Below are 12,706 nucleotides of genomic sequence, written 5' to 3' on the forward strand. Positions count from 1 at the left end.
TCAAAAAATGTTCTAAAAAAAAGATAAAGCTTTATGCTTACAGATGACTGAACTACTGCATTTGAGTTGGGTTGACATACTAGAAAAGACCATTAGAACATTAATTGATATGCCCATACTGTCCCTTTATAAAGGACTCTCTATGTCATTTCCCTTTCTGTAAAACAGCTGGATAGCGTTGGCTGAAGCCTATATTTAATTGACTTAAACATCAGAGTTCGTATAAGCAACTTGTTCAGTCACTAGTGATAAATGTCTGCTTTGAGGATACTTTTAATGGCTAAGACCTGTATTAGATCTTTGCCAGAAGTGGTCCCACCATTTTTTTTTTTGGTGGTTTTCCCACCCGCCGACTATGCTGTCTGCCTGCCCGATTTAGATGTTGGCGGGCCCATCGCAGAAAGACAACCCCAGTCCCGCCGACTCCGCCAGGATTCCTTGACTGCATCGACAGCAGCAGGGCCCGAAATGGCTGGTGGTGGAACTCTAGCCACAATTCTTGCTGAGCTAATTACAATGTGCCTTCCCAGTGGCCCAACTGTGGCAGGAAGATCTACTACTTTCAGGTGGCGGACTCGAAGGAAATGAGACAAGAACTTACCTATCTCCTGCTTCCCACTATTCTTTCCTTCCTCTACCCCTTCGTCCAGGTCCTTTGTTATAAGGTTCAATTCAAAGTATGGTTTGTTATTTTAGCTTACTGTAGTCTAAATATTAGAGTAGTTTCATTTCACAGGATTGTTTTTTGTTTAGTGTGTAGTTTAGTTTACGGATTAGTCTATTATTGACTAAGGTTTAGTTCAGTATAAGACTTAGCTTTATTTTGAGTATTTGGGAGGCTCTATTAAAACATCTCAAAATACTGTATTTGAGAAATACAGTCTTGTAATCCATCAAAGACCACCCTCAGTGAAGTTCATTTGTAATACACAATAACAAGGTGTTCTTCACAATGCACATCTCCTAACAAATATTGCATGGCTTTCTCACCAGCATAATCTTTACATGAGATAATTGATTGCTGCTGATATCTAGTTACTGCTGATGGCCAAGATGTAAAATCCTGTAAAGCTCAGCAATTTTGTTCTTGGGAGTTGAAGAGTATCATTAAATTTCCTAATAACAACACGTGTAATGCTCTACCTCATAGTGCAACACAATTTCAGTGCCACTTCAGAGACTGATGTAAGTACAGCCTCTCAGAGGTTATTGTTCCCAGAATTAAGTCCAACAACACTCACTCTCACTCTCACCTATACATGACTTGAAGCCCACTCAGAGGTTTGTAATCATTCCATTCTAGTTTGATGGACCCACTGCTTAGAAGTTTGGTTGCAGGCGGGTGGGGTCTGGGAAGGCGCTGGAGCTTCAATAGCGTGGTTGTTACCTCTTCAAGGAGTTCCTTCCCAACAATGTTAGATACAGAAAGTTTCTAGGTGAAGAGGAGGAAAAACTGTTACTTATCTCAATTTTCGTTCGAAGTGTGAAAACGTTTGTCTAAACTGATCAATGTTTTAACACTACACAATCTCAAATTCCATTTGTTTTAGCTGAAGAATAATTTTCTGAACTATTCGGTTGTTGTGAAATGAAATGTTAACATTATTTAAGACAGGAGATCTTTGTGGCAAATTTGATCAATGCAAGAGACTTTAACATTCCGTTGATCTGAGCAAAACAAATTCACTAAATACACAGTTCATGACACAAGTTTTCTTTTAGTCAGTGAATAAGGGTTTAACAATGGATCTGATTTAGAGTTGGATGATAATAGGAGGTCCTCCTTTTTTTAAAGGAAGTTCTAGATGCAGAGAGTCCTTGAATGGAAATTGTATTCTGTTGTCTCTAGTGCAGACACTCCTCCATGATCTCACAACTTCACTTCTACCAGGTGTCATGCTGGCCTCCATAGTGGTTGCCACTCTTCATAACAATGTGGTGAATGGTGGTGCTGTGTGCCCAGCTAGAACAAAGAGACTATTCACATACCTCAACAAAATCCCATCAACCTCTAAAAGTGCAAAAGACTTTTCCACAGACCATTAATTTGACCCAACCAATCCCCCAAGCAGTCACCCATACTGTTTATTTCCAGCAATGACAGGATCCATGCTCTTTTATTTTAAGCTACAACTTTTATGGATGAGTTCTGTGAAGTTCATGGTTTTCACAATTTCAGTCAATGACAGACGATGGCACCAGTGTGAAAGAAGTGAAGATGCATGTTAGAATGTGTTGGTGGAGGTCACAGGAAAGAGTGGCATATGTCCTCAAACTTATGGCCTACACTGTACTTCCAATTTGAAGTTTACCTTTATGTTTTTACCTATCCCTCTAGAATGTCCTCAAACTTGCATGCACACATTTAGTAGTGCTAGATGACTCCTCTTTTCAGTCTAAATCAAAAGGCATTTATGGAGTGTGACAGCTGGTCTATCGATGTGCACAACAGCGGAGGGAATTACTCCACTGCCCTTGTGGAAGTCCAATTGTGCTTTTGCCAGGCAGGCGGAGACATCCTTGACATCAGGAGAGAAGCAATGGCGATGGCTCTGTTGAAGGCACTGAGGGGCAGATTTACAAGCCCCCTGCGCCACCAGTATGTCACTTTGTGTAACATACTGGTGGAGCATGTTACTGCTCCATATTTACAAGGACAGGAAAAGGCACCCTGTGTGGCTTTTCCTGTTCTGTAAATATGACCCCTTTGCACGCAGCACTTTGCGTGAAAGGGGCGTTCCATGGGCGTTGCTGTTGGTGTTCCCACGCAACACCCATGCAAGAAGACACATTTCCAGATTTATACGGAATGGTAAATCTGGAAATGCGTCTAAATGCTACGCCACCCTAGGAGTGGCGTAGCGAGGCGCAACGGGAAGAAATGTTTTCATTTCTCCTCGTTTTTTCCTCTTTCAATGTATGCTGCATTCTACAGTGCGCATTGAAAGAGGAAATGTCTGTAGTGATTGTTTTGCGCAGGAAGGTGCCCCTTCCTGCACAAAAACAATCTCCCCATGACGCAAGGATCCTTGCACCATGGTGCAAGGGTGCCTGTGCCAGCTCATTGCAGCAGTTTGTGTGCCAGCACTGGGGAGAGCACAGAAATGCGACATATTGTAAATATGACGCATTCCTGTGCTTTGGAAGTGCCGCAGCGTGGCGCAGCGAAAGGACTTGCTTTGCTGCGCTGCAGCACTTTCTTGTAAATCTTCCCCACAAAGTTCACCGAGCAGCCCGCCCTTTTTAATGCAGAGAACTCTCTGTAAAGTTGTTTGTTTTCCTATAGCGAAAACTTGTTTGTGAAAAACAAATAATTTGTTTGAGAAATGCTGCGAGCTTCCTCCCACTGATTGGGGGTAATTTCCTGCTCTGAATTTCCCTGGTGATCTCCAATAAGAAAAACAGCATGTCAGAATGTCTGCCTTGAATAGGGTGGATGGTCTGCGGATCTTTGGCCGACAGCCCAATATCAGACAGGGCATCAGTCACAGGTTGCCACCGGTGAATTCAGCAGAGGTTCAGCTGGTGAAGACATGGCCGTTCCCCTGAATCTAAATAAAGATGGTAAACTGTATGTTTGGTGGATAGAGTGTTTGTGGCAGAAATTCTTCTACTTCTCCTCATATTGTACTTCTCTTGGCATGCCAATAACATAGAAACAATTTAGATTTCAATCTCGATTCCATTTAGAAATGGAGAAAATCTGGATTGTGCAGCTAGCAAAATGTGAAATGGTGCAGTCTAGATGTTCCACCAAGATTTGCACTTGACAATTATGGATCGCATGTTTTTTAATGATTGTTGCTGCTTTTGCAGTAAGAGATATATTCATTTTATTGTGCTTTAAATGTGGTTTCATTTTCCACAATAGAGAGTAGAGAAACAAATAGTAGGCTTTATCCACTATATTAAGCTTCTTGTATGACTGTGGTTCTTTCTGGTGCTCCAAAGACCCGTGTCCTGAAACAGAAGTGTGCTTGAGGTACGAGCTGCAGGTGACAGATGATAAGACGTTCTTGAACACAGTATTAAGGAAAGCAGAAGTACAAATAAGGAGAAAACAAAACACAGGGAGATGGAGTAGAGGAATCGAGTAATATGGACACATCAAAGTTTCACAAATTGGGTGTGAGCTTAATGGCATAAGCTACTCATGAGTTTTGTTTCCTGAAACACAATCTCACTCTTTGTGTGTGGCAGAGACACACATCTTAAAGAACAGGTTTATGCACAGGGCATCACCCACGCTGGCTCACTGACACTCTCTTTAGGTTCCCTGGAGCTAAGTTGCCCTCTTTACACCATTCATGAATGGCACTGTACCCCAAGCGCCACCAGCACATCAGCTGGCAGGTCATCACAAGCACTGGAACCTGGTAATAAAGGGTGGCCACAAAAGCTGCCCTCAACTTCCAGCATCCTAAAATTTAAATAGTAACAACAGTACAAATTGCCTTCGCTCCATTTTTACCAAGTCCAAACGTTTCTCGGATTATTAATGGGTGGAGAAACATGTGCGATTAGTCCTGAAGGGCGCTAAATGGATTCAACGCATTTTGCACCCAGATTAAAACTATTTAACATTATCACAGAGTCCCGAGTCCCCTCTTCCTGATACCTTGTCTTTGTTTCTTCCCACCAGCCTATCAATGACCACATACCATGTGCTTCACAAGAGAAAAAGGAAGGAAGTGACCTTCCTTTCTCCTACAAAGCAGCACAGACTGCATCCTACAGAAGCCACTTCAACCAGACTGAAAACACAATCCATGTCTAAGATAACTATGCTCTGACAGCTTCTGTCATCATTCGACAATGATAAAATGTTGTAAATGCATTAACTCTTTCACCCTCTTCTCACAAGAATTATGCTGCTTATTGTCAATATTCCTGCGCAACATCAACGGTCCTAACAATAAGTGATGGTCTTTACTTTTAAAGGGCAAAATATAACAATAGCGACACTTTATTTGTATTCCCAAAGAGACTGGGAATGTTGCAGGTAAATTAACGATAAGATAGGGTTATGCAAAGGTTTTTTTTTATTCCAGCATGGCTGTACAAAGTGTCCCATTGTTACAATTCGTGAAGTTTCCCAGTTTAATTTTACTATCGCACATGCAATGCTTTTCAGTGTATTTTGAGATAATCTTTACAACACTACAAAATACTTTTCCCCTACCTACTTCCTCAAAAGATTGAATATATATATATATATATATTATTCTTCTCTTCTTCTCAAGTTTACTTTTTAGGAATTAGCAAGCAAATCCTGGGAAGTGTAAACCTTTGCAATGTTGTTGACTTGCAAAGTTTTTCATAGAACTTGATAAAGATTTAAAGAAAAGAAACTTTGCAACTCCTCACACCCCCTGCTATTTTCTTGGCATTCTGTACAGGTAGGTGGAGAGATTTGGAAAACCTGACAACGCTCACAAAACAGCTAAATTGGACTCTTGCTAACAGTACCCCTGTGCTGGACCTTGGGTAAAGACCTTACCAGGCTGCCAAAAGATGATCCAGACTCTCAATGTACTCAGCTAGAAGTAGGAGTGAGTCTGAGTAGACTCTGCGTCGAAGAAACCTAAGATGAGTCAGAATCGGTTTACATCTATCTTGAGGCACGTAGGATCTAAGGTTAACTCACAATAAGCAAAGCAATAATTCTAGTCACACCAACCTGGGTCAGACTGTAGCCAGCATCAAACTGAAATGGTCCACACCATGAGATCATGCAACACTCCTGCATGGAGCAACATAATGGTACTATGCTAGGCGTATGCATGTTGTGGGGGGAGCAGAGAAGATCAGAATAGACCTATGGTTCCCTTCCTCTTTACATCCCTTCTTCTTCCAGTATATCCAGTGCACCATAAGCCCTCTTAGAAAGACCCGGGCATGCTGAAGAGGTATCCAAAACCAGACAACAGAGTGCTCCTGAAGGAGACAATCCCCAGAGACCCAGCAAAATTTGGCATATGCCAAGAGTAGCAATTCCGTCCATACACTGTAAGCGACCATCCAAGGAGTTAGCTAGCACTGTCAATTCTGACAGCATTTGGTCAGCCTTCTTGACCAAAATCACTTTTTCTAATTCTTGAAATGGCAAAGGAGAGGCAATCGAACCAGCAAGATCACAACAGACAGTCCATACCAGAGAGGTGATCCCCACCATTGTTCTGATGGCACATGCAAGAGAAACTGGATTGGAGACCCGGATGGTCTTGTTAGTAGGCTAACAGATCTGACACTTGTGTTGGGGCTGTTGAAAATAATAAGTGCAGAGTAATTTCATAGGGTCTCTCCAAATAAAGAGGATAACATTTACGAGGAGTCTAGATGCATTGAGTGAGAAGAGACACATATGTTGTGTATCCTTAATACATGTTACTGCTAGAAACACAAGCCCATTTTACTTAGAGTCCCCACAGTAAAACTACAAGACAGAGGGCCTGATTCACAACGGTAAACTTACACTTTCGTAGAAATTTTGTAATTCACAAAGTAATTTTACGAGTAGTAGCTTTATGACCGCAGAGTCTCTGCACTAGTGTTGGAAACTCCTCACATAAAACGATAGGCATTAAGATACCACTGAACTAAAAATGTTTATGAATTTCAAAAAATTGAACACTTACACAAAAAAGTATGTTTACCTTTGTGAATGTGGTGCAATTTAAAGATAAAGTCCTGGATAGCTTATAATAATCACCCAAAAACTGGATTTTTAAAAGAGGCAAAGAAGGAATGCCGATAAAATAGCTTATCAATGATCACCAATTAGAAGGCATTCAGACTTCAGATGTGGCTGTGAAATATTCAGCAGCCTCTGACAGTACAACATCTCTTCTCCATTTGTTCTTGTACATATGAGCCACAATGCCCTACCTCAATATTTCTGAGCGAGTCAGGTGAAGCAGCCTGTAATATTGATACTCTAGATGGTTTGGCTAATTGTCATGAACGAGGACTTTGGACACAATTTAGAGTTTGGCTGAGAGGATACTCAGTCGTGTAGTCAACAGAGAACCCTAGCCACTAAAATGTAGGCCGACCGCCTCATATCGAGTCGATCCGATCTTCAGTATGTCGACTGGGGAGACTACTCCGTCTCTGCCTGCAGCATACACCCCCGACAGCCCGACATCACCAGTTAAAACCTGGCAGTAATGGTCAGTGAAAACTGCAAAATTACTGCCATGACTTAGGACAAAAGACCTATGGCGAGGGTGTCTCTGTTTTTTTTTATTTTCAAAAACCAAATCCCGCTTTGGGATTTTGTTTTTGAAAATAAAAAATAATTGAAAGTTTGCCAAATGGCTTTGTCATGTTGATGGAGCCGTCCGTCAAAATTTCAATGCATTGACAGGATCCGCTGTAATGGTGGCTCCTGACAAAGGAAGAGATATCTGCTGGGCCGGCGGGCATCTCTAAATTTGGTAGGAGGTTACTCCCTCATGGTGACTTAGCACTTTACTCCGTTGCCCTGACAGAGTAACTTCTGTCCATCAAAGTCTAAGGACCTGAATAGATTTTGGCGAGTTAGTTACTCCATCACAATGGCGATGGATATCCCATCTGCCGAAATATAAATCATATAGGATATACTGGGATATATATTTCGACAGACAAGATATACATCAGCTTTGTGATGGACTAACTTGTCAGCCAAGATCTAATTCAGGCTCTAAATCAGGCCCTTTGTCCCTCTCTTTTTCTACATTCACTCAATTTTCAAAATAACTCTCATCACTCCTCAGCTGCAAGAAAGAAGCTTTGGGCTACAAGGAGCAAGAGCTTAAGTTTCTGTTGGTGACGCTTTCTCCTGACATCTTAATTCCACATCCATACTGATTCTGCTCAGCAATTAAGTGCTGTTTCACCCCTTTACTTTACTGGATTTGAGGTGGACTCACCCAATGCTAAGCAATAATTCTAGTCACACAGAGCTGGGTCAATCTCTAGTCAGCATCAAAAGGAAATGGTTCCCACCATGAGACCATGCAACTATCCTGCATGGAGCGAGATGATGGTACTCTGCTAGGTGTATGCACGTTGTGGGTGGAGCAGAGATGGCCAAAATAGCACTGTGGTTCCCTACCCCTTTTCATTCCTTCTTCTTCCAGTACATCCTAGGCCTCACCTTCAGATTACTGTTCCACTTTTATGCCAATATCTCTAGGAATATCTTAATTGTTTACCTTTAATAACTTTTCCAACAGGGGATGTTCCCTCATCTTGACCACTCCCATGGGCTGGTTGGCCAGCACTCTCACTGTCCTGAAAACAAAGGATTCACTCTGTTACAAGGGAATATTTATCAGCATTCTCCACCTGTGAGAAGGAAATATAGTCCAGCTTTAGACTTCAGGAACATCTGTGACATCCCACCAGTTATCCATCAAGGCTATGTGACATATTGTTGTTGTGATAAGTCAGGGTCGTGCATCATATTCTAGTTGTAAGCCAACATCGGCACAAGAGGCTATAAGAGGGAGGTCAACTCTTACCCTTATCCAAGGTCATAAGAAATGAAACAAATTTAGCAGCCATCAAGGAATGCAAAATACTTTGGGTTTGCTCAGTCATGGCCTTTATTTTGAGCACCAGACGTGTCCCTTTACATGTGCCAATTTACTGTTTTAGTTAGACATTAATTAAGTGCAGCATTTACAATGAGTCTTTAGGCGCTAGAGAGGCATGGCTTTAAAGCAAGAGCTTATGCAAACACCCTGTAAATACTGTGTGAAAATCCAAGTTCGTTTTCCTAAATTTTAAATGGTGGGATTCAGAATGAGTTTACAGGAAGAGAGAGTTTGAGCTCAGAGCTCTCTGGGCTCAACAGGCTCTGCGGACTGTTATGCGGCAACATGTTTTGGGGGCATTCGGGGCATATGCTTGTGATAAAACATTTAACCATTGCATCAATTTGCCAAGGCACTCCTTTTGGCTTTGTTAGTGCATGTTTATACATAAAGTTAGGGGTCTCAGGCAGCGCTCATGTGCGTATTTTGAGAATGGATTTGCTAAACGCTGAGTCTCTCTCTGGAAATGCCTATAGGCATAATACTGGCGGCTTTGAATTAGACTGTCTTATGGACAAGTAGCTAAGGGAGTTGGTGTAAATGACTGCCTCCTTAGTCAAACTCTTCACATTTAGGAGAGTTCTCGGAGATTCCTCACCACTGAATTCGGAATCCATTGTAAATGCTGAATGCACTTTTTTGGAATCAGTGCTTGATTGAACAAACTCGCTGACCATGTTAATTTTGGGAGAGAAGGACAAAACAAAGGAACTAACAGAGCCTGTGCAAATGATAAAAGAAGACTTTAGTAACAGCTACCAGTTGTCCGGTGATAGAAAGCACTGGATCTAGCAAAGCCCATATGTTTTCTTCTTTTTTATTACAACTGCTGGGTTAAGGGTCTACATGAGAACGAGCCATAACAAGCCATACTGTTTAAAGATCTGATGCTTTGGGTGTAACATTTCCATTTTCGATTTATTTTAGGACGTTGATTGTGTGTGGGGGCAGGGGGGTTGAACAGGTTTCCAACAAAGTAAAAAGAAACGGTGTCATCAGCATGAATATATATGTATATATATATATATATATATATATATATATATATATATATATATATATATATATATATATATATATATATATATATATATATATATATACCCTAAATATGATGGGCTTCCCAATACCCTATAGGCAGAAGCCCTGTGGCGGGTGGTCCGCTGCCAATGATTGCGCACTTGGGAAGGCAGAGAAAGTTCCACCAGTGCACTATCAGTGGTGCCCTCATCTTCAAATGGGGCAGGAGAACTGCAGGCTTGGTGGGCCTCCTTCTCCACCAGTCACTAAGCGGGGCCCAAAGACTCCTGAAAACCATGATGCTTTAAGGAACAACAGCTGTAGTGTGTGATTTACAGTTAGTGCATAAATAACCTGTTTCACAAGAAACATGACATGAAGCCGATCAGCATTTAATGCAGGGGCTACGTCCCCAATGTAATAATCTTACCATAGAAATCAGAGTGGAATTTGTTTTTACAACAGTGGAATGGAATTGATTCTCAGAGCAGAGGACTTGTGTAGCCTTGGTATCTAGTTCATCACATACAGATAACAGATATAAAAAAAATCCCCCAAAATCTGGAGCTTTTGTTGAGAGTCAAGGGAACAGCTGGCAAGTCACAGGCTGCATTCAGGCACAGATAGGCTCAGCTGGCCTTCTGTAGATGCATGGTAATGGGGTTACCTGCTGCGTGCGTCTGCTGGCTGTGCAGCCCACCACACCAAGCAGAAGCCAGGAAAGAAAAATGGCAACCGGCTGACAGCTGAAGTAAACTAACCTAAAAAGGCAACGAGTTCAAGGGAGGCCTCTCACCTTGCAATGAGGGTACAAGTCCAAGAAATATAAAATGCAAAAGGAGAAATAAAGTAATAGAATGGGTCCAGTGAAGTCTAAGCACTCCTCATGCCTCAAGATTCTTATATGAGGTAATTAAAAGGGGATGAGCGTCTTTGTTGTTGGCACAAATACAATGTGATTTAATTGCTAGAAATAGCAATCACATAATAGTTTTCCACAGGGTGTAAAAAGGAGTCTGCGCCACACTTGCCATTAAAGATGCTCCCGATACTGGGCCTCCAGTCAATGGACAGAAGCCAGCCTGCAGCTCCTCCCCATGTCAGGCAGAAGTCAGGCATCCAAAATAGGCCAAGAAAACAGAGTTCTAACTGGCATAAATGTTAAAAAATAAAGCAACCATATAATAGTGAGGCGGCCTGCCACCCTCCCAAAGAGGGTTCAAGGATAGGAAATTCAACCAACAGAAGGAGAATTAAAATAATATAAAAGATCCTGTGTGGTCCAAGCACCCATCAAGCCTGATGGAAAGCATGGGAGGAAATGAACGGGGAGTGGGGGCTTTTTAGATGGCCTGCAAAAAGTGAAAGAATTTCTAGAAATAGCACCACTATAGCAGCATCTTCTGAGCCTGAAAGGAGTCCGCGCCATGCTCACCACTGAAGTTTCTCCCAGCACTGGACCTCCAATCGAATAAAAGAAAGAAGACTGCACTACTGTTATTTATGGCCTTGAAAAGCTTTATTATTTTTTCACTAGAAGAGCAAGGTTCATGTAACTAACGCTGTGAAGTCTCTTTTCCGACAGAAGTATCAAACCTAGGAAAACAAGCATTGGCATAGCCAATAGGTCTCGCCTTTGGGACCTTATAAGTGTTTAGCCAGAGCTATTGGCAATGTTTCTTCAAAAATACCAATAATTAGTAAATAAAACTATTTGCAGCTTTTTCTCTGCTAATAGATAAAGAGCAAGCATTTAGTGACTGTGTTAAACACGTAAGTATTTAAATAGAGAAGGGTTTAGTAAGGGAATAAAAATGGTAGGGGTTTATGAAAACAGCATATAGCGCGAACTCAACCCGAAGGTTTTGGAGCGCTTCACATGAGCACTAGTTATGTTAAACAAGGACAATTTAATGAGCTTGTGCGTGTCAAAAGGATTCTGGGAAAGGTTGCGTGCAGTGGCCACATACCCGCTGTCAGCAGATAACTGGACCTGTCACAGTTCAGCATGTTACCATAGCACCTCGCTGTCAGGCTGCGAGGCGCGGGGAGTAGGTGGTAGAATATGTTATCATATTTATGTAGTGCGCCTTGTGACCCCATAAGCTGCTTCGTAGCACGAGGAGCAGGTCTTCTGCCGAATCTAGAGTGATGGCGCTCTGTCTGCTGTAGTCTGTGGTTCTTTTACAACAGTTTCTTCCGTTGCTCATAAAGCGCTCCGATGCCTCGTTGGGCATGGTTTGTACTAAATAAAAGTACACAAAACAAACGTAAATATTGGCGCACCTTGTGCCACAATGAAACCAGTGAGGAGTTGGGGCATAGGAGTCCGGGGTGTCACAGAGTGAGCCGACCAAAGGGGTTCGTTTCCTGAATAATGACAATGTAACTTCATCCACAGAGTCAGGGAATAAATAGAGTTAGGGCACATCGTATTGTATTATTTAATTTTTAACATCAGTGTCTGTGTTTAACCATATTATTTCCACTCATGTCTGCTGATTTATCCTTCTTCATTAGGTTAAGAAATATATAAATTCTGAATTTGAACAATTATTTGACTGATAGATGCACCTTTGCGCTTCAGTGCCGGTTAGGTTTTAATAATATAAACAGCTGCATGTAAAAAAAAGACAGTCACCTGAGAAGATTGGCATGGCGGTACAAACACGAGCAGATTGTCAGCTATATAGGGACCGCGCACCCCTTAGTACTGTAACAACCCGTGGTACCAGTCCTGTCAGCTACTGGTCAGGCAGCTGTGACATGAAGTTTCACTGGGAGAATCCCGAACGCTTGTAAGCATGAAGGCGGGGGAAGAGGCGGAGGCAGGAAGCAAGCGGAAAGACAGATGGCGCTGAAGGCTGGCGCGTGCACGCTCGTGTGAACGCAAGCTTGTTGCCAGCCAGCAGCACTTTGAAAACTCACCTACTAAAGTCTCTCCGAGCAGCGCATGCGCGCTGACTCAGCGAGTCCTAAAAACATTATAGCTGAGTTGGAGATAAGACTCCAATAGAGATACAAACCGATGATTAGTTCTAGTTTCCGTATGTTGGCAATCGTTCGTGTAAAGTGCAACATCGAAAGTTTTTATTACCTCG

The 12,706-nt window shown here is 42.1% G+C and overlaps 1 protein-coding gene across 2 annotated transcripts in view; it reads right to left on the bottom strand.

Moving 5' to 3' along the window:
• LOC146868543 (uncharacterized) overlaps positions 1–12,706 on the bottom strand; it is a 152,626-nt gene that overhangs the window by 60,364 nt on the left and 79,556 nt on the right. For both annotated transcript variants that reach the window (XM_085611112.1, XM_085611104.1), the window contains exons 6-7: positions 8,202–8,280; positions 1,254–1,432 (exon numbers count right to left, since the gene is read on the bottom strand). In XM_085611112.1, the coding sequence (XP_085467238.1) occupies positions 1,254–1,432; positions 8,202–8,280 (258 nt within the window). The remainder of the gene's footprint in view (positions 1–1,253; positions 1,433–8,201; positions 8,281–12,706) is intronic.

Source organism: Triturus cristatus, chromosome 1_2, assembly GCF_964204655.1.
Source record: "Triturus cristatus chromosome 1_2, aTriCri1.1, whole genome shotgun sequence".
NCBI lineage: Eukaryota > Metazoa > Chordata > Amphibia > Caudata > Salamandridae > Triturus > Triturus cristatus.